Source organism: Solanum pennellii, chromosome 1 (genome assembly GCF_001406875.1).
Source record: "Solanum pennellii chromosome 1, SPENNV200".
Lineage (NCBI taxonomy): Eukaryota > Viridiplantae > Streptophyta > Magnoliopsida > Solanales > Solanaceae > Solanum > Solanum pennellii.
This window is the reverse complement of record NC_028637.1, coordinates 98,525,480-98,547,323: the sequence shown is the minus strand read 5'-3', so window position 1 is coordinate 98,547,323 and position 21,844 is coordinate 98,525,480. Positions and strand designations below refer to the sequence as shown.

The 21,844-nt window shown below is 33.2% G+C and overlaps 4 protein-coding genes across 4 annotated transcripts in view; 1 reads left to right on the top strand and 3 right to left on the bottom strand.

The window, feature by feature from the left end:
* Positions 1-4,940, top strand: part of LOC107025345 (mediator of RNA polymerase II transcription subunit 14) — a gene marked incomplete at its 5' end in the record, with an annotated part of 10,730 nt that extends 5,790 nt beyond the window's left edge. Inside the window, 3 exons of the mRNA XM_027916829.1 lie at positions 147-1,168; positions 1,504-2,579; positions 3,683-4,940. Of these exons, the coding sequence (XP_027772630.1) occupies positions 147-1,168; positions 1,504-2,579; positions 3,683-4,481 (2,897 nt within the window). The remainder of the gene's footprint in view (positions 1-146; positions 1,169-1,503; positions 2,580-3,682) is intronic.
* Positions 4,941-5,136: 196 nt separating this feature from the next.
* Positions 5,137-9,206, bottom strand: LOC107002408 (sec-independent protein translocase protein TATA, chloroplastic). The gene is made up of 2 exons (XM_015200427.2): positions 8,692-9,206; positions 5,137-5,447 (listed from the first exon to the last, which is right to left on the bottom strand). The coding sequence occupies exons 1-2, from the start codon at positions 9,049-9,051 to the stop codon at positions 5,313-5,315; spliced, it is 495 nt and encodes a 164-aa protein (XP_015055913.1). The 5' UTR covers positions 9,052-9,206; the 3' UTR covers positions 5,137-5,312.
* A 173-nt stretch (positions 9,207-9,379) lies between these two features.
* On the bottom strand, positions 9,380-14,039 carry LOC107002415 (probable prefoldin subunit 4). The gene is made up of 3 exons (XM_015200441.2): positions 13,914-14,039; positions 13,711-13,827; positions 9,380-9,877 (listed from the first exon to the last, which is right to left on the bottom strand). The coding sequence occupies exons 1-3, from the start codon at positions 13,920-13,922 to the stop codon at positions 9,617-9,619; spliced, it is 387 nt and encodes a 128-aa protein (XP_015055927.1). The 5' UTR covers positions 13,923-14,039; the 3' UTR covers positions 9,380-9,616.
* A 1,507-nt stretch (positions 14,040-15,546) lies between these two features.
* On the bottom strand, positions 15,547-18,550 carry LOC107008367 (auxin-responsive protein IAA16). Its single transcript, XM_015207375.2, has 5 exons — positions 18,138-18,550; positions 16,545-16,774; positions 16,188-16,323; positions 16,014-16,075; positions 15,547-15,900 (listed from the first exon to the last, which is right to left on the bottom strand). Exons 1-5 carry the CDS (start codon positions 18,425-18,427, stop codon positions 15,863-15,865), a joined length of 756 nt encoding a protein of 251 aa, XP_015062861.1. The 5' UTR covers positions 18,428-18,550; the 3' UTR covers positions 15,547-15,862.
* Between the last annotated feature and the right edge of the window lie 3,294 nt (positions 18,551-21,844).

Here is a 21,844-nt window from a genome sequence, read left to right as displayed (position 1 = left end):
TAAACCCCCCCCCCCCCCCAATAAATAAATAAATAAAAGAAAAACTGAAAAAATAATAATAATAACGAAAAACTTCAATGCTCAGGGGGCATGGTTATTGTTTATGCATATTTCTCAGGAACTGTGTTGCCTTTGTTTTTTGCCAGCCCAAACTATAGATTCAGCAACATGTATAAAGTCAGAGCAAGATGCAGCTTCAGGATATAACATTTTGCCTAGGAAGCGTACATTGTCAGATTTGTTAGATTCACTTCCATCACTTCAATCAATGCAGTCCAATGAAGGATCATATAAGCGAAGAAAACTTGTGGAGTCTGCTGGCACCCATCTACCCAAGTCAATGATGCTCACTTCTTCAGATATTTCTGGTAAAACTGAAGAGTATAGCTATGGAAGTCTTATAGCTGAAGCTAATAAAGGGAATGCACCTTCTAGTATATATGTTTCTTCCCTTCTCCATGTAGTCAGGCATTGCTCACTATGTATCAAACATGCCCGGCTTACTAGTCAGATGGAGGCGCTTGACATCCCATATGTTGAAGAAGTGGGTCTTAGAAGTGCATCCTCGAACTTATGGTTCCGAGTTCCATTTGCCAGAGATGACACCTGGCAACATATATGCCTGCGGCTAGGTAGACCTGGAAGTATGTACTGGGATGTGAAAATTAATGACCAGCACTTCCAGGACTTGTGGGAGCTTCAGAAAGGAAGCAATAGTACTCCATGGGATTCTGGCATTCGGATTGCCAATACGTCTGATGCAGATTCTCATATTCGTTATGATTGTGAAGGTGTTGTTTTGAGCTATTATTCAGTTGATGCGGATAGTATAAAGAAGTTGGTGGCTGATATTCAAAGGCTATCTAATGCTCGAACATTTGCACTTGGAATGCGGAAGTTGCTTGGTGCTAGGGCTGATGAGAAGTTTGAAGAAAATAATGCAAATTCTGAAAGTAAAGCACCGGCTGCACTTAAAGGCACTACTGATGCAACTGATAGAATTTCCGAACAGATGAGAAAGCAATTCAGAATTGAGGCAGTAGGACTGATGAGTCTGTGGTTCAGTTTCGGTTCTGGGGTGCTTGCTCGCTTCGTTGTTGAATGGGAATCTGGTAAAGAGGGCTGCACTATGCATGTTTCACCTGATCAACTTTGGCCACATACAAAGGTTTAGTTTCTATTTTGTTACGTATAAGTTGTTCTGTTTTTCTCCTGTCTCCTTTTATTCCTTTTGTTTTTCTTGTCTACAATTCCATGAGCCTCAAAATGCTTATGAACCTATAATTGGCCTTCTTTTAAGATCTTGAGTTATACGTTGTTCCATTGCATTATTGCGGTTTAAGCTAGGGAAGTCCTGTGAAATATTCTGCATGTGGGGGCATAGCCTTTATATTTTGTTTCTCTTTCAATTATAAGCATTTTCAGACCATATTTTAAGCTCAAAACTTTCACTGTGGTTCCAAACTTAACGACTTCCATTTTTTTGTGTTTGGCAAAGCACAGTTTCTTGAAGATTTCATCAATGGTGCTGAAGTTGCATCTCTTTTGGACTGCATCCGTCTCACTGCAGGACCCTTGCATGCTCTTGCTGCTGCAACGCGGCCGGCACGAGCAGCTCCAGTTTCTGGTGTTCCTGGTGTTACAGCGCCTATTTCTTCTGTTGCAAAGCAGACTGGTTATGTTCCATCCTTACCAAGCAATGTAAACTCTAGCATAAATCAGCCTGCACCCGGACCTGGAGTTAATCCTGTTTCAGCTTCTGTGGGTACACTTGGCGCACACAGCCATCCTAGTGCTGCAATGTTGGCAGCTGCAGCTGCAGCTGCTGGAAGAGGTGGTCCTGGCATTGTTCCGAGTTCACTGCTGCCAATAGATGTCTCTGTTGTACTTCGTGGTCCGTACTGGATTCGCATTATTTATCGGAAAAAATTTGCTGTTGACATGAGGTGTTTTGCTGGAGATCAGGTTTGGTTGCAACCAGCAACACCACCTAAAGGGGGGCCAGAAGTTGGAGGATCTCTGCCATGTCCACAATTTCGACCTTTCATCATGGAACATGTTGCCCAGGAACTGAATGGAATTGACTCTAACTTTACTGGTTCTCAACAAGCAGTTGGCGTGCCTAACTCAAATAGTTTAAATGCTGGTTCACAGCTTCCAGCTGCAAATACGAACAGGACTAATCTCTCTAATTCTACTGGGTTAGCTCGTCCAGCAAATGCTGTAACTGGTTTCAATCGTACTGCAAATGGTCTTCCAGCAGCATCAAATTTAGCTGGGGTAAATGCAGGGATGCCTTTGCGCAGAGCGCCTGGTACTGGTGTACCTGCTCATGTCAGAGGAGAACTAAATACTGCAATTATTGGACTTGGTGATGATGGAGGGTATGGTGGTGGATGGGTTCCTCTTGTTGCACTCAAGAAGGTTCTCAGAGGCATTCTAAAATACCTTGGGGTGCTATGGCTCTTTGCTCAGTTACCGGACCTTCTGAAGGAGATTTTGGGATCTATTCTGAAAGATAATGAGGGTGCATTGTTGAATTTGGATCAGGAGCAGCCAGCCTTACGCTTCTTTGTGGGGTAAGGTTCCAATCATTCTGTATTCTATCTAGTCCCCGTCTATTCTCATGCTGACTGAATTGTGGTGGAGAGAACTTGGGAATGGGAAGGGACCTCCAGAATCTCAATTCTCACATGTCCTTTAAATTGGATGTGTGTAAACCTGGCATTTGAAGAGAATCTCCAAATTCTTAGTTCTCACATTTTCCTTTACGTTGGACACGTCTTACATGAATTTTGACTGACTATGCATGACTTGAACCCTTCTGAAGTCATGTTTATCATTTTTCCGGTTCTCCTTGTTTTCCTGCCTTCAGCTTGGATTTTGATTTCTCATTTCTGCTTGAATTGTATTGCATGTGTTTGTTGTCATTCAAACATTGATACTTAGCTTTGATTGTCTTTCTTAATCATTCGTTGTGCTTGGAGTAGGTCGAACTTTAGTTATGTTATGAGTGTCGAGGCTATACAGTAAAGTAGTCATGTAGTGTACTCATTCAGCATGTTTTCTTACGATTAGCTCAAAGAAGTACTGCTATAACATCTGATAAATATCCGAATCTTTTGCAGATATTTTCTTTGTGACTTCATACTTTTTTTTATGTTATATTTTTGGAGTCAGGCAAGTCTATTGTAAAAGAAAAGTCTGGGAACAACATGGATATCATGTTTCTTTTTGGTTTTTGTGCTCATGGCTTTTCCGTTTAGAACCATTTTCCCTGGCCTGGCTAATTTCATTAAAGCTCAGTCTAGTTAAAAAAAATCTCACCTGAGTTTTGTCCATTTTAGTTTCACATAATTTCTTTTAGTCTACTGGTTTGATGTTCAACTTGTTCTGCTTAATGTCTTAAATTTTCTGACTTGTTAGTACTCTGTTTCAATTGGCTAGAAAGGTCGGTACTTTTTAAGTGTATAATCTGAATCATATATCCCATTTTGGGGATATCCTTGTCTGATGATTTTTATGGTGACCTTTTAATCTTTTATGTCTAGAAAAGTTGCTGCTGTTTCAATATATTCCACTGAGTCATTGAGGTGTTGACTAGTTCTATTTGGTTCTTTAAAAGCATGTATAATATTTTGTGATCTTGAGTTCCTATTTCCTGATAATTTTGTTGCTGCAGGGGCTATGTATTTGCTGTTAGCGTTCACAGGGTTCAACTTCTCTTGCAAGTTATTAGTGTCAAGAGGTTTCATCAGTCGCAACAGCAGCAGCAGCAAAATCCCGGAAGTGCCCAAGAGGAATTAACTCAATCAGAAATAGGAGAAATATGTGATTACTTCAGCCGCCGTGTTGCGTCAGAGCCATATGATGCTTCTCGTGTGGCATCATTCATTACACTTTTGACGTTACCTATTTCTGTTTTGAGAGAGTTCCTTAAACTCATTGCATGGAAGAAAGGGTTGTCTCAAGTGCAAGGAGGTGATATGGTCCCTACACAAAAATCCCGTATTGAATTGTGTCTTGAGAATCATGCTGGATATAGTATTGATGGTAGCTCAGAAAATACATCTGCGTCCAAAAGCAATATTCACTATGATCGGGCTCACAATTCTGTCGATTTTGCACTTACGGTTGTTCTTGATCATGCACATATACCTCATATTAACGCGGCTGGCGGTGCTGCTTGGTTGCCCTACTGTGTGTCTGTTAGGTTGAGATATGCATTTGGTGAGAACCCAAATGTTTTGTTTCTGGGAATGGAGGGGAGCCATGGTGGACGGGCTTGCTGGCTGAGAGTTGATGATTGGGAAAGATGCAAACAAAGAGTAGCTCGAACTGTTGAAGTGAATGGAAATTCCGCTGGTGATGCCAATCAGGGAAGGTTAAGGGTTGTCGCAGACAGTGTTCAAAGAACACTGCATGCGTACCTTCAGGGGCTGAGGGATGGTGGTGGGGTTGCTGCAGGCATTGGATCGTGAAATAGAGATTTCAGTAAAGTAGATCTAAACAATACACAAATGTAGTGCTGACTAATCCGAAAAATTGCCTTGCAAGATTAACCGGAAGAACCAGCAAGTGTAGATTTGGATGTGGCTAACCAGCTGGGATGTAAACTAGGCTTCCTTTGTACAGGTAAAAATAGATCTATTCGCGTCTTGCTTCGAATGATACACAAAGATCTGTGCTGGATGGTCATGCTCGACTGCAATTAGAAGGAATCGTGGATCGCTTAGTGTTGTAAATTGTTGGAAGTGAAGGCTTAAATTATTTCTCCCTAAATTTCTGTAAGTAGCAACACTGTAAGACAGTTGGATGTGTTTCTCTAATTCTCCCCATATGAAATTGAATGGATACACAATTTATACAGATAATTACTATTAGTTTGGAGAATGTGGCATAGTTGTATATTTTTGTTAATTATAGGAAATATTAATTCATTTTTAGAGATGGATAAATGAGAAAATTACTTTGCTGGGTCAGCAATGTATAACCAAGCAATACATGTAAAGTGAGGGGCATGATGGATGGTGTATTTTAGACCCATATATGTTGCTAAAAGTTATATATAAAAATTCGTTGCATGCTAAAACAAAAATGTAGCAGAATATGCAATCATATCGAACTAATGAAGAATTGGAGCTAAGGAATGGTTAACTTACCTAAGTTTTGATCTTAACCTGTCAATGAGGGAAAATCAAGGAATGTAAAATTAAATACAATAGCTCAACACAACTAGTCAAATACAAAGAAACAGTCGTGTTGTAGAAAATAGTAAAAGCCTAGAAGCTATAGCTAGAGGCAAACTGCATTTATGAACTTTCCTTGGTGCTTGGAACTTTTGTGTCTTGCTTCTCTTCTTGACTACCCTCAATGGCCTTTTCGACTGGGGGCTGAGCAGAGGCATCAGGCTCCTTTTTCAACTCACTTTCAAACTCTTTTGCAGCCTGTATTATAGAGAAATGTTAGGAATTATGAAATTGCATCACCTTGACAAGATCACCTACTATAGCCTTCAAGAAAGTTGAACCAAAAGTATGATGACAGAGAAGTGTCTGAAATCATTTTGAATAAGCACACAAGTGCTAAAACCTACTTATGTAAAGTCAATACAGATATCTTCCTATTTCAATGGACTGACTGGCTTGTGAGCATTTACAGTTTTCCCATTGTTTTAAGAAATTGAATGTGGTTTTCATTTGTTGGCCTTAATGTACCCACATCGAACGGGAGTGGTATATCTGTTTACTTCGAGTAGATTCTTCACTAATACATCAAGAATCAGCAATAAGTTGCATGTATCTTTATTGGATACTTACACATACCTGTATCAGATATCGCCAAGAGGAGTATATGTGATACAGAGTGTAGTAGGGACTTGAGAACAAGGAGAGACTACTCTCACCTATGAATAGGAACCTTTTTTTTTTTATAAAGACCTGCGGATAGGAATAATACACCTCCTTAAGCAATCAAACTAGTCATTCATTGTCATTTTCATGTGTTTGGATCATGAGAGCGGGATCCAGAATTTTAGGAAGCGACTGGAGTTATAGTCTCAAACCACTCAGAGAGTTTGTTATGACATCCACCACTGACTTTATGTCCCCTTCTGTACGCGCTTCACAGTTTTGATATCAGAGATTCTCCTCCATATGTTATATCTAATCCTACTTTCCCTTCAGGTCATCAGAGTCCAATGATTTTTAGTATGAAACTTCTAGTATTCCTTGAGTTAAAAGTTCTACATCTTTTATAAAGGTACACCAACTCAACAAAAGTATTCATGTATTCTACCTAATAGAACTGGTGAGAATAGTCAGTAGTCAGTAGTCAGTATGATGAATTATAATATGCGGCTGTTTTGTTTGAGGATCTTAAAGTAATATTCATAGAACTTACTGGGCTCACCTTGGTAGGTAACTGTCTTTATAATTATATTGATTTCTCCTTCTTCCTGACTTGCCTTTTAACCCCATACCCTGATTTTACAAACTCCTTCACTTATTGAAATGCCAAATTCATCATCCATCCTACCGGATCCTTAGGATGAACTTACTACAATTGACTCCTACCGTTAACCATCATGATCAAGAGAGATCATCAACTGTATTAAAGCTCCAGAGAGTAGTAACACCGACTCACCGAGATACCCATCTCCGGTCACTTACCTTCCCATATCTTGATAGACCAGCCATCCCGCTGATTGCCACCCTCAATACAACTCTCTTCCATAAAAGACACACCCAACAGGTTAAGCGAGTTCCAAAACCAGGCTGATAGCCAGAATACTGAAGTCACCAATTCCTTGTGAAGGGAAGTAGGTTCAGTGGCAACCTAATATTATTCGTGCGGGAAGAGCAATCTTCAGAGTGCCACTTTCTTTGTCTCAAACAACACTTGTAGAGATGCATCAATTAAGTAATTGTAGTTGCTCATCCTATCTTCATTGTTTTTCCTACCAAACCTTCCAACTCCGATGTATTCACAAAAAACATAGCTTCAGTTGGGGGAACGTATGATCAGCAATACGTGGACTCTCTGAGGAGGCTGGTCTGACCAATCTTGTATTTTTTATCTCTCTGTCATTCCATATTCTTAACAACAGACACAAGCTATACTACTGAGAATAGATATGAAGTAAACTTCCTTACAACTACTGAATGATCACAAAAACTCTTCAATCTTCAAGAAGAATCATACAAAAGGAACAGGCACTATCCACCATATATGGATACATGGGTGTTTTCACTCCTAGTTAGTCACAGAGGCAGGGCATGCCTTTCTCCAAAGCCTCATCATTTTTGTTAAGACCTGCTTTTTCTCGAGTTGAGCCCTTCTCCCTAGGAGGATAAGTAAGATGCCTATCAGTATTCAATAATGTGGTTTTCCATGTATTGATGTCTGCAAACATTTCACCAAACAAGAAATTCTATCAACAAACTCCCGCTAGAAATACGGGAATTTCTGAAGCCAAACAGTAAGATGTGCACCAAGATGTTAAAAAACTGACTGCTCCTACACTCTGTCCACCACCAACATAGCTCACCATAACTTTCCCATGATTTGCATTGATTTTCATGATGTTTTTTATCTACTTCGGTAAGAGCTTATTAGTAATAATATACACAAATGAAAACCCCGAATGAAGTATCAAACTTATCTCACGATCAAAAGGCAGTCTGATTCCCACAATCCAATTGAAAACGTGCATCTTAGCCTGATGATTGAGGTAACTTCTAGAGATCTTCATCTAAGATGTCAGGTCACTAACATAATTATGTTTATCTATATGTTTTATTATTTATGGTTTTATAACCCTCATCCTAAAGGTTGAAGCTTGCGTATACGCTTATATGGTCATCTGATAATTCGCTTCCTTCTTGCTCATGGATAACACTTGAATATTTATCGAATACATATGCATTTTCAAAGATACCTTTCCTAGCTTGTTCACTAGAACCAAATGCAGATTAAATTAATAAGTGGAAATGGGGAAAACCCATTTTCTCCCTCTGTTGGAAGAACAAAAGAGATCAAAAAGGCCAAACATCTATTACAACCAGCACAATTGTTATTTCAACTTCTTTTTCCAGCCAAGATCATAGAAAGAACTCGTTCAGTCACTCACGAAATTCAAATCTTATCTCCACATCAAGAACTATTAATGTGTCCGGATCAATTGGAAGTTTGAAACTTCTTTTCTCCACATTTTAGCCTTCACTTTTTCACCCACAAGGGACTAAACTCATTCCCAAAGCCCAAACTTTGAAATCCAACACAACAATGAGACCCTAAAACAATCAAACAAGCGCAAAATATATATATAAAAAAAATCCCCCATCCCTTAGTTACGCCCTTTTCAAATCCCGAAAGGAAAAGAAAAACATGATCTTTGATTTTTTAAATTTTTTTATGAATTACCACCATTCTGAAATCTAAGAAGTTCCAATTTTTCTTCAAGTTATTAAATCTCAAGATTTTATTCTTGGTAGGTGAATCGATGATATTTCTAATTAAAGCAAAGTTAATTAATTGATAGATACTATAGCAGATTAGCAGGTTAATTACCACACCAACTACTAATTTCAGCTAATCATTGAAACTAACAAATGGCCTAATTGTATAAATACTTCATGATCTAATTATCCATCCAATCAAATAACTATTTTTGTATGGAGGAAATTTAACCTGTTGAAAACTCTTGACAGTCTTGCCAATAGTACGGCCAACTTCAGGCAACTGTTTGGGCCCAAAAACAAGAGCAGCAACACCAGCAATCACCGCCAGCTCAGGGACTCCAAGTCCAAATAAACAGTAACAAGAAAGACCCCTTTTGCTGTTGCTCCTTACTTTTCTTGTAGTTGTTGGAGGACCCAGAAACAGTTGACTGTTGCTGTTGAAGAAAAGTGAGCTAGAAGAACATAAAGTTTGAATCTTGGGTGCTGAAACAAACAGAGAAGGAGAAGAAGAAGAAGATGAAATGGGTTTTAGTGTGAAGGATAAAGAAAGAGTTGTAACAGCAGCACCAGATGAGATTATTGCTGCCATTTTTTCTGAATCTTGGATTTTCTTGATGTTATATGACCTACAGTTGTTGTTCAAGATTGTGTTGGATTATTGGAACAAGAAAGAGATAAATTTTGGGAATTTCTTATTGGGTATACAGCTACTGCTGTCCTTGTGGGTATTATTAATTTTTAGCTACTAAAGTATTAAATATTCAATTTTTGTACAATATCTCCTAGTAAGAAAAACGTGGTAATGGAATCAAAGATTGGTTGGTGAGTTTAGAAATTTCTTGATTTTCTATTCTAGTTTAAATACATCTGATATATTAGATTGTTAAAATTACTATACATTTTTTTTAAAAAAAATGTGTCACAATTATATCTTGTTTATACAAAAGCACAATTAAGCACAACTGCTATATTCCCCTCTTAAGTAAAGGGTAAAAGAAAAGAAACAGAATACATAAGAACCTGCATGTTTTAAAATATAGTTGAGGCAATTAAGAATCTCAAAACTGTTTTAAGACAAAAGACATGAAAAAATCCAATCAAGAGGAGCACTCTTCAACCAACAGCAAATTCGAACGAAAAATTATGAAATTTTATTAGTCCTCCTCAAGATTGATTGAATCCTTGAATTTGCCATATAATATCTTCTTAAGTTCAGCCATCTGGGCAACTATTGATTCTTTCTCTTCCTCTAGTTTCTCCAAGTTCTTGCTAGTTTCCTCTTGCAGTTTCTCTATCCTGCTCTCCACTTCCTCCTTTGGCACATGAGCAAAAACTTCCCCTATCTGGAAGCGCACTATCTCTTCATCGGTCAGAATAAGCTCGTTGCTTGCATCCTCAAGGTTTTCACATTTTTCCTGAGACAAAGGAGAGACAAAAGAAAGCATCCAGCATCATTTCTCTAGCTCATGCAGGCAAATGCATATATCTAACTAGTCTGCAGTATAATTTACCAGAAAATTTTAGAACTACAATCTTAAAGTGACAACGGGGACACTAGCTAGTTAAGCGTTCTATAGCTAGTATGCAGATTCATACTTGTATGTCACAAAGAATCTCATGATCTTCTTCAAAATCATACTAGTTTCTAAAACTTTCAGTTAATTTGTCGAGTAAATGCAACACATACAATTCCAGTGAACAGTATTACTAAGTCCAGAATGTAATCAGCTTATGTGTTTGATTGTGGAGAGTGTTTTTAGAGTCTTAAGCCATCTTTTGCAGCTGGTATTACACACCGTATTTCAAAAAGAAAAACTGGTCTTTTCAAAATCACAATAATTTTAGATAGTCCTGTTTATTTGTCAAGTAAATACATCATACAATTCTAGCAAACAGTATACTGCACCCAGAAATCTTTTTCCTGATAAGTATCTTACATCAAGAATATTATCAGCTGATTTTTATGTCAAAGCGATAAAATAACTATTCTTCAAACGTAAATATGATTGACCTTGGAAAAATACAAAATGTATGTAAACTTATTGATACAGGTAATCAAACCTGGCCTAAATATAAATCTAGAAGGGACTGGGACCAATGGGGTTTTATCATACCATTCTGTTTCGCGGACAAAATACATGTTTATAATAGTTAATAACTTAATATGCAAGGTAGACACATATATTTATTGCGATATGAGTCTAGTGAAAACATGTTGGACTGATGGTAATATAGACATTTTCCATCTCAAGCAATCAATTGTAAATATTGATGGTAATATAGACATTTTCCATCTCAAGCAATCAATTGTAAATATTTAAAACTTAGGTGTTCCAATTCTTAGGCTTATTCTCCTTGGGGTTCATGACATATGCTTTAATGTCTATTAAAAGATGTTCTGGAATCTCTGGATCTAATATCTATACACATACATATGTATGATGCGAATAGGGTACAAAATTGCCTTGATTGGGTCTTGAGGTCAAATTTTCAAATTCATTTTCTTATGAGGGGCAGCATAAACCGCCCTGGATGAATTTCAAATCCAGGCCACTAAGTTTGGTTTCAACTACCAAGCAAATTCATCATAAGATTGTAATGATTAGCAGTTTTCTTCATATAGCTTGTTCATGAGTATGGCATTTACTTTTGACAAACAGTGTAAAATAGTAGCCTAAGGGTCTTGTCTCTCTATTGTCACTCCATCACCTGCAGCAAGTCTATAATATTTACACCCAAAACTGTTTTCCTCCAAAATTCCTATGCTGAACACCTGATATCATCAACACTTGCACTTAACCACCTTTAGCCTTCATTTTTTCAAGGCAAAGAAGAAGATCTTCCTATCGAAGATTCACTTTACCTGTACACACTAACTTTGTTTTTGCACTTCACCATAATATAAGCAAAATCATAGGTTGACTACATCAAAATGTTGGGGCTGAACTTTGCTTACTCATGGACTCCCTCATTTATAAGCTTTTGAATATGTATCATCATAACAACCAAAACCATGCATTATTCTGATATTACCTGAGAACTTTTTTCTGCATTAGCATGTAGATGCATTTGAAAAAATCTAAACATACAGAATGAGAGAACATGAATAAATCAGAGACTCGGGGAGGAATTGACTAAGCGTCAAGAATCAGAAGGTTCAACTCTCCATGGTATGTGTTAGTGGATATATAGCAGATGCCTTAACTGGAACTAGTCATTCCGTTTATTTATCTTACACACATAAAAAGGGGCCTTCTATGACTGAGGTTTACAGGTAAAATGAGAAAACACTTGCTCATTAGCTTAGGAGAACAATTTTTCCTTCCTTTCTTAGCCCATACTCTTCTAAAATTAGAATGTAAATGTTCAATCTTCCAGATAATGAAAATAACCTCAATGAATACTAACCAAAGTAGAAGTCTGTCCACAGAGTCACAAAGAACGCTTAATTGATGAGCCTCACAGTTTTAATGTACTCACTCCATCCCATATTATTTGACATTTCTTTTGACCCACTTCCTAGTTTAGATTGTTCCAATATATATTTAAGAAGATGAAACTCCAGCAATTTGTAAGAAACATATGATTCATGACTATACTAATTCATANATTTTGACCCACTTCCTAGTTTAGATTGTTCCAATATATCTTTAAGAAGATGAAACTCCAGCAATTTGTAAGAAACATATGATTCATGACTATACTAATTCATATTATAGATTTGGTATCACATCTCTATATATATATATTCTAACCATTACTTTTGCACATATTTACAAAAGTCAACTGCCATGCAGGTGGGATAGCGCTAGATGCACATCTTAAAGTTTGTTTGGGAAATTATTTCAATTGTAATTGCACTTTACCTTACATATTCTAGGTATGCAAACATGCCCTCTCACACGCAAATCCGAATCATTTCTTCGGCCAATCACATAGCAATATTTTGACAATTGGTGATGAGACTCTGAACCAGTATCTCTAATTCTTTATAACTACTCTAATTGGAGTAGTCAGAATCTTTCTTTTGTACTTCTGCTTATGCGTCTGCTTGATGCCTCTAATGGTACTTCCTTACTTCATTTATAAAAATAAAATAAAAACAACTCCAATACGATGTTTTTTTTTTTTTATGAAGTACTAGATTTTATAGAAAACGCATCAAGAAGATGTGATTCTTAAAAAAAAAAAAAGAGGGACAGACTCAGCTATAGTACAAAAAGATTCCAATACCATGTTAAATTATGTGAACCATCTCGTCAAAAGTTTAAAATGTTAAAGAGGAGACACATTTTTATAAATTTGATAGTGGACAGCAAAGGACTTTGTGCTGCTCATGATTCAAGAGCCAAATAGAGGAAAGTGAGCATTTCATTGGCCAGAAAAAAATTATCGCTGCTTGAGTTCATGTACTCCCTCAGCCTGATTTTGAGATAAAAACTTTTTTCAACTTATAGCCTTAAAAAATTTATAGAAGTTATGTGGCTATTAAAAGTCATTATATCAAGGGTAAAATTAAATGTTGGAAGTAAATTACTTCAAAATATAGAGAGGTACCATTATTTAGCAAACAAACTAAATAGTAAGATTGTCACATAAAGTGGAATAAAGTATTGAACATGAACAAGACACTGAAGAGAGCATTATCAACGTGAATGGTCCTCAAAGCAAACAAGAAAGCTTATAAAAGTTTGATTTTCATACACATGAAGAATGTTGATTGTTGAACCAACAATTTTCTAAAAAATCACCTCCTTTTGACAATTCGACATGTCATATGCAGACTTTTATATGTGCCCGTTCATAGGTGTGACATTATAATGATTGAAGCTGATAAAATGAACAAAGTAGACCTCAAACATGTAGACAGGGTTGTCATAAAAGACCTACAATGTCTATGAAAAAGATGTGCACTCAACTAAATACAACACAATCAAAGCAATGGATCAACAATTAAGTATCGATCACACGGATTAGTTGGAATTAATGCTCAACTTTTATCAGTTATACGAAACAAACGTCATATTAATAGAAATTCTAACTTAAATGAACCCTTAATAAGTGTTGAAGTAACAAATTATTCCAATTATCATACTGAATCGGAAATTGGAATGAATATGAATGATCCTAATTCAAATACTGCATCCGGTTTCCTTTCGCCCATCCAATTTTGAACCGCAAATATATACACAAAACTACTGAAAGTGGAAATGTTGAGGGAAAACGGGAAAATAAAAATAGTCATTACCTTGGCGGCCTTGATTTCATCATTGAGTTCGTGAAGACGATTATTCAATCTGCCAAATTTGTTAATATTCTGCTGATCCTCCCATGTTACCTCCACTTCGGAGCCCGAAGTTCCAGCCTTTTCCACAGAATCAACAATGATAAGTATTTCTTAGAGGAAAGCTCCAATGGTGAAACGGTATAATTAGGGTTTAGTAGACTCACCTGCTGCATTTTCGATTGCACGAGAGAAGACGATGGGTTGGGCACAAGTGAGAATGTTTAGACTTTACTAGTATGTTTCCGTAATTAAAATTTAACCCCTAAACAAAAAGAACTAGCTAGTGTCGCCCTTGAGGTTATTAAATATGATGAATAAAAATAAATAGTGATTAAATAAAATATATGTGTCTTATTTGATTGTTATATTTGAAATAATTTATTCACCATTTATATCATAGTAATAAGATAAGTTATCTCATATACACGGTAAAAATATTATCCAGAATAGCTAATCATGGAATATACATATATGTGTTCTCTATGTTTTAAGAGTGTACTATTAAATGCATATATTAAGGTCGTTCAATTTATTAAAATTAGATAAATACCCATAGTTATGTTGGTGTATCTAATTAACGTGTTATTTCATAATACATTATATTACATTGCATTGTATTGTATTGTTATCATTAATAAACATATATATATTAATATAGATTAAGTTATTGTGTAATAAACAAAGAAAGTGTTGCATAAGATGTTCGAATCGCCATTCTTTTTGGAAACACAAATTTTGAAGAGAATTGACAAGATAGTCATGCTCAAAGTTTTTCGATGATGATATTAGCAAACAATTTTACTTTTAATCATTATTGTATAAAATTACTACTTCTTTGTTTACATTGTTGGATTTTATTGGAAAAAGAAAAGAAATGTGATTAGACCTAATTTACTTGCATTTGTTAATCAAAAAAAGGCAAGTTGTTAATTAATAAATCCTATGGATTTACCACATTGTTCAGCCCAATGGGTCAATGAACTTACTTAGACAGGGCCTTTTAAAAAAGTTTTTCTATTAAATGGGCTTCAAAAATTCTAAGACAGTCTTATAAAAAGTAGCCACTCAGTGCTTCTATTTAAAACATAGCCTCAGTTAGCCACTTCTTGATATATTTAAAATTGCTAACTTAACTTCTCTTGTAGCTCATGGTGAAGTTTGTCTAGTAGAAATATGGTTATCTGAAATGAAATTTCTCTTTTCTAGATGTCAAAAACTGAAGTAATAATATTTTCACTAGTAAGAATTAAAATATGAAAAATAAACACAAAGAAATATAAAAAAATTCAACAAGTATATATTTGTTTACTTAGTTGTATAACCTAATTTTTCAAATGAAAGGGTATCAATTAAAATTATCTCAATAATAATAACTCCACTGTATTGATATATTGCATCTCAAAAGCCATCATCAATTACCATCTCTCCTTCTCTCGAAGTTATCATCGCAAATTATAATTAAATAATTATTATTGATCGAGACTGACATATATTTCATGAAATTAATATAGATTCAAATTAATGTGAACATAGCAAATGGAAAATATTGGAACCACCCTTCACATTTTCATCTCCATATTTATTTTAATATGTATTTTGAGCATTCATCCAAATAACAAGAAGTGACCTATAAGACCTCTAAAATGTAGCAAATTGAAATAATGGGGTATGGCCAATTGGCCACTCACAAAATAAATAATTGATGCCCAACAAACACTAGTGATTGAAATAATTGTGATCCCTATAAGTTTGTCCCCATTAGCAAAGCACATGGCCTTGCCTCCCAATAACTTTAAATATGTCATGTTACTTGTCTTCAATTTATTAGATAATTTCAAGTGTCACTCACACATAGGGCCACACTTACAATATAATATAAATTCCAAGATTCCCAAAATTGGGCTCCAACCAATATGAGGCTGTCACACACTTGACAACTATTTAGATCTATATATATATTTTTCTTCTCATAGATAAACATTTTCTTAATTTTTTCCCCCTTATATTATATATATAAACCCTTCAAATTACAATAGATTTAGAGACTCCAAGGTCAATATATAATTTGACCATGGAAAAATAAAACAATGAACAATTAATTGGAACATCAAGTTTAACTCCTGTTCTTGCATTTCTCCACTGCTCTTGGTGCTGCATAAAGTTTAATTATATCTATGTTAGTGACATAATTTGAAAAAGAAAATAAGGGAAAAAGTTAATATTTACATAACGAGATAAAAAATAGAAAAAGTGTATTAATTTACCTAGCCCAATAGCCTCTGATCCTTTCATTATTCTTAAACGTTTGCATGAATCAACGAACATCCTATAATAAAATTAAGAAAATAAAATTAATCATCGAATTTACATAGCTAAATAAAAAATATAATATTTTATCACTGTCTCGTAAAGATAGATGCATGTATTTAGAAACTTACTCCCAAGGTACATCACCAACAAGCATCCAATCACCATCTTTGTCTTCATAAGTTGGTACATAGTCTGAACCATTTAAGAGGTCTATCAATTTGCTCTCATTCATGAAATCCTTAAATCCTTGAGTCCCACAATTTCCTACACAAATTTCAAGGAATAATAATTGTCACATCAAGACAAAATGAAAAGAAAAATAATTCACTTCCATAATTTTAATGGACAAAACCTTCCCACTACCAAAGATATGGCATGCCCAATAATAACAATATCCATTTACTATATTACTTTTTAAAACTTCATTATTATTATCACGATAAAATATGACAAATAAATTAAAACGAAAGGTCCAGAATATTTACCAATAGTAAAAGAGCTAAACATTTTGCCAAGTGCATCAGAGAGTTGTTGGTAACTTTTGTACATCTTCAAGTCCACTTTACGTAAGTATGGTGCACCGTCAACACTAACTTTCACAAAGGCTGCGCCGGTGCCGGTGCCGGAGATTTCGCCGGTGCCGGTGGTGTTTTTCTGAACAGTCATTACATTCTTCCTGAATGATCTCACTGGTGGCCAACCCACAACTTGTGCCCTAAGTTAAGCAAATAATTAAAAAATTAATTAGTCCCATGCACTTAGTTTAATTATTTCTATATTATTAAAAATCCCCAAATTTACTCATGATGATGACTTAGAACAAATAGAATTAATAAAATAAATAAGATACTAAAGGTAAAGTCCAAAATTCAAAAAAAATATAATACTCTAAAGTATTTAGCTAGTTTTTTTATTACAAGGAGTAGCATTTATGAAATTATTATTATCTTTTTAAGCACACACATGAGTTGTCTCATCAAAAGGTAACAAAGAAATACTCTGTAAAGTACCTCTAGATTTGTTTTTATAAAAATAGTTAATTACATTTTGAAAAAGGTTTATAGTAATAAATAAAAAGGTCCATGTGTTCTCCACTAAAAATGTTGGGTGATGAAAGTAAAAGATTCCAAATGTTTTGTTTTTTCTCCCATCATTTAGACACAACCACAGCCATATCCTAAATTCCAAAATTCTCAAAAAGATAGGTTACCACTACTGACACCTAACATTTAGATTTTTTTTTTCCATTTTAAATAATTTTTAGGAAAAAATTATTTCTTTTAAAGCAATTATACTCTTATACAAAACAATGTTACAGTACAATATTTTTTTCCTAAATAATTCGGGGCAGAGTTAAGATTTTATATATATATATATATCATATATTTTAATGCAAATATAAAATAAAATTTGAATAAAATTATAAAAATCTTCCTTATTCAGAAGTCTAGCTCCGCCTTTACTATAATATTGATTAAAAAAGAATTGTTGTAGCATTCCCAAAATTCTTTCTTAGTTCAATATTTGATCTCTAACATAGATTAGTAGGATATATATTCAATTAGCATGATCTACGATGCCAATCAAGTAATTTATAACTCAAAAAAAGGAGTAATTAAAATTGGCATGAGAAAAAAAAATATATAAAAAGAGATAATTAAACTAAAAAAAGAAACAAAGGAAAATCCTTTTATGTTGCAATATATATTGTAAGAGTACAAAATATCATACTCTTTTACGTAAAAGATAAATATATAAGAACTACGTAAAAAATCAAGATTTCAATTTTATGAGTTTTGAAATAGCTATTTCAACTATTAATGAATAAAAACCTAAACATACTAATATTTATATATATATATTCAATGCATTTCTAATTAAAATTTATTATTTTAACAAAAACTATATTGAATTCAGACAAATTTATATAGGCTTCTAGCTCCGTTCAACTAAAGCATACTCAAAACATGAAACTTAAACTTCATTACCATAAAGATACTACTACCACTATAAATATTAATTACTTGGAACAATTAATCAACATGATTAAAGAATAACACAAAAGTAATTAAACTTACTTGGCTGGTGGCTTAGCAGGATCATTAGAGCTTGGCTTAACAATATTATTATTCTTCTCCTTCATGTTATCAACTTGATTAATATTAATATTATCCATTAATGTAGAATCCTTTGAATTAGAAAGGTTTAATTTCAAATCAACAGTTTCTGAAAAGACCCTTTTGCCATTGTTCTTATTACTCGATTCCACTTCATTCCCATTAGCTCCGGGCAATCCGAGCCTCAGCTCCGTCTCCGCTTCATAATCCAATCGGATTTTGTCACACTCCGCACCCAACACGCTTGTCATACTTCTCTTAAGAATTAAATTTTACGTGAAAATCCTTTTGAGTTACGATAAAAATAACTTCTTCTTTTTTTTAAGATTTTTAATGTGAATATGAAAGTGTAAGAAGAAGGGTATAATAAGCATGAGAAAGCATGCTATATATGAAATAATATGTGAAGAGTGTGTTGGATGATTGAGGTGTTTATTAAACGGCAAGGATTTTGCCACGTGGAAGTGAATGATTAAACGGGTTGGGCTCGGGTTGTCGGATCGTTTATGTCATGAGTGACGTGTTATAGTTTTTGATTAGGGTTTTTATTTTTTAATTTTTAAAAAAATAAAAAATAAAATAATATTGTTTTGTTGTTGGAATAATGGATTAAGCAAGTTGGCAACTATTTTTGAGTTTGCTTTTTGTTTGTTAGGCTCCACTTATTGTTGTTTTTTTCCTTTTTTTTTTTTGGTAATAATTAATTAAAAATTATGAGATAAAACAGTATGATGAGACATTAAAGGAGACAACAATGACAACTTTTTTTTTTTTATGAGCAAACAAAAAGTAATTAATTAAAGGGTAAAATAATTAAAAAGAAAAAAAAGGCAAAAAGTAACAAAAAGATAAGGAAAGAGCCAAGGAACTTTTATCTTTTATAGCTAGATGTTCCCTAAATTATCTGACTTAATTCTTGTGCTCTGTTTATTATTCTCGAATCTAATGATAAATAAACAAATATATATTATCTTTAAAATATTAATTATGTCATAACTTATGTCCACTAAATTAATGAATGATAACATATAGTTGATAGTGGTGTTGATTACGTAAAGAATTGAAGATAGTTGAAAATTTTGAGAGTTATTTATATCTTTTTTTATGTGTTTTTAATGAAAAAGAAGCAAAAGACGTATATTTGATTTAAAAACTCCAGTTGAAAAATGTTAAATCTTATTCAGAATGTGAAACATAGTTTTATAAAATCGGAGTAAAAAATTACATGAATGACATGAATAAGTTTTTTTTTTAACAAAATAACCTTAATTAACTAAATTTTTAACGAATAACATAAATAAGCTTTTTTTTAAAAAAAAATTTGATTGCATATTTGAGTCTTTTTCCTTAATTAATATATATATGTACTAATTACTATGCAAATACTTCATATTTGATTTATCCCTTAGCTAAATTTACTTTCTTTCTCTGAGTTACAAATTTTGAATATCTTAAACATAAGACTAGAAATTAATTTTATAATTTACTATCTTCTTAAATATAAGACTAGATATTAATTTTATAATTTACTATCTTCAAAATATACCTTGAGGTTTCAGTCCAAATATAATATATAAAAGATTAATATATGATATATATCTTACACATTATAAACTCTATATACATGTCATAAACTCATAATCATGCATCTTAGTTTTGTTGAGACAAATAAAAAACGTTCATAAAATTGCTTAATGTAAATGTCTCAAGTATCATGTATATATATATATACTAGATATTGGTGCCATGTCTAATATCTTAGTATTATTTTTATTTTAATTTATGAAATATATGTAAAATTTAGAAAGTTGAATAAATTTAATATGATTTTTAAGTATACAAGTGGTTAATTATTTTTTGTTTATGTAAATTTATTGTGAAGAGGTTCATTAAAATGTCTATAATTAAAGTATTTTTCGTCATTAATCATGATTTTTTTAAAATCAAAATAATAAGCAGTAACTAAAGAATATGAATTTAAAACTAAAAATTCTAGCTAAACAGATTTCATAATTTCGAAAAAAATTATAAACTAATTAAATTACAGTATAAACAAAAAGTTATTTTAAAAAAAAAATATTTCTAAAACACGCTGAATAGGCACGTTGACAAAGACATGCATGTTTCAGCATGAAATCTTGAACTTAAACTAAAAGTCACAGCTAAAAAGGATTCCATAATTTTGAAAAAAATTACACATTAATTAAATTAAATTAGAACAAAAGAAATAATTTATTTGATTTTTTTTCAAAACACACTGAAGGAGGCACGTCGATCTGAAAAGTCATAATTATAAAGGATTTCATAATTTCAAAAAAATTATACACTAATTAAATTAAGCAGAACAAAAGAAATAAATTTTTAATTTTCAAAAACATGTTAAAGCAGAACATCGACGAAAAACCAAAAGTCAGAGCTAAAAAAAATTCTATAATTTTGAAATAATTATACACAAATAAATTAAAGTAGAACAAAAAAATAAATTTTAATTTTTTTTTTCGAAACACATTGAAACAAGCACGTGAATTATAAAAGTCTTAACTAAAAAAGAGTTCATAATTTCAAAAAAATTATGCACTAATTAATTTAAAAAAAAATATTAATATTTTTTTTCCAAAAAGACGTTGAAGCAGGCACATCAACATCGACGTTTCTGACCACTAACTGTCTCTTATTATATAAGAGAATACTTGAACATTCATGTGGTTTAATTTTTTCACATCCAATTTAAGCTAAGCAACAAGTCATGGGGTTTGGTGCATGCAAAAGGTGTATTTAATTAGTACTTAATTAATTTGTCTTATGATGAAATCTAAGAAAGAGCAATGCTAATTGTATGTCACCGTATTTTCTTATGAGATACACTTATATCGTCACCAAAAAATATTTGTATACATGATACATGTACTACTTGTGGATGCATCTAAGGCCAAACTCCCATTTAGTTGAGGAAGGATTGTTGACATAATAAAACTTTTTTCTTATATTAGTTATTTATTTTCTTGATAATTAATTAGAAATCTCAATTCATATAAAAAATTTTGATAAGTTTTTTTTTTTTTGAAATGAGGGCCCAAATTTAGACGGTAATGACAAATATATTAATCTTCTCCAAAGTTTTAACTACTATTCCAAAGTCAACATAAATCTTCTCAAATTGATACTCTAAATGACACTTTTTTTTTTCATTCTAATTTTATTTTAAAATTTTCACACCCCTACCATCCCTTCTGGCCAAAACATCCAAAAACAAACATATCTGGCAAATTAGAATTTTTAAATTTATTTTTCTAAAAAAAAGTCTTAAGACAAAGGAGAAAACATGTGCTAAGCTTTATTGAAGCATAGAGAATAAATAGAGGGCCCAAAAAAAAAAAGGAAATGAAAAGGCTCAAATGCATGTGCGCCAGCCTCACCTTTACCCAACTCCATCTCTTATGCCATCTTTCTTTCAAACAACCTTAGCTAGCTATCCTGGGTCGTGGTGATAGAACTGTTTCATCTTTAATATAATTAGAGATTTCGAATTTGAATTGTGATTATGAAGAGAATTTTATTAGAAAAGTCTTACATAAATAGACATTGCACAATCTAAATTTAATCAGAACTTCAGCGTAAATTTCAAAATCCTACCTGAAAAAATAAACCAAAACCTTAGCTAGCTAATA

Coding starts and splice junctions, on each gene's coding strand:
- LOC107002415 (XM_015200441.2), bottom strand. Junction 9,878..13,710: donor ATGAAATCAAGGCCGCCAAG/GTAATGACTATT, acceptor CCTTTGTCTCAG/GAAAAATGTGAAAACCTTGA.
- LOC107008367 (XM_015207375.2), bottom strand. CDS start 18,427: ATGACAAGCGTGTTGGGTGCGGAGTGTGACAAAATCCGATTGGATTAT. Junction 16,775..18,137: donor CCTGCTAAGCCACCAGCCAA/GTAAGTTTAATT, acceptor TGCTTAACTTAG/GGCACAAGTTGTGGGTTGGC. Junction 15,901..16,013: donor ATCAGAGGCTATTGGGCTAG/GTAAATTAATAC, acceptor AACTTTATGCAG/CACCAAGAGCAGTGGAGAAA.
- LOC107002408 (XM_015200427.2), bottom strand. CDS start 9,051: ATGGCAGCAATAATCTCATCTGGTGCTGCTGTTACAACTCTTTCTTTA. Junction 5,448..8,691: donor CTGTCAAGAGTTTTCAACAG/GTTAAATTTCCT, acceptor TCTATAATACAG/GCTGCAAAAGAGTTTGAAAG.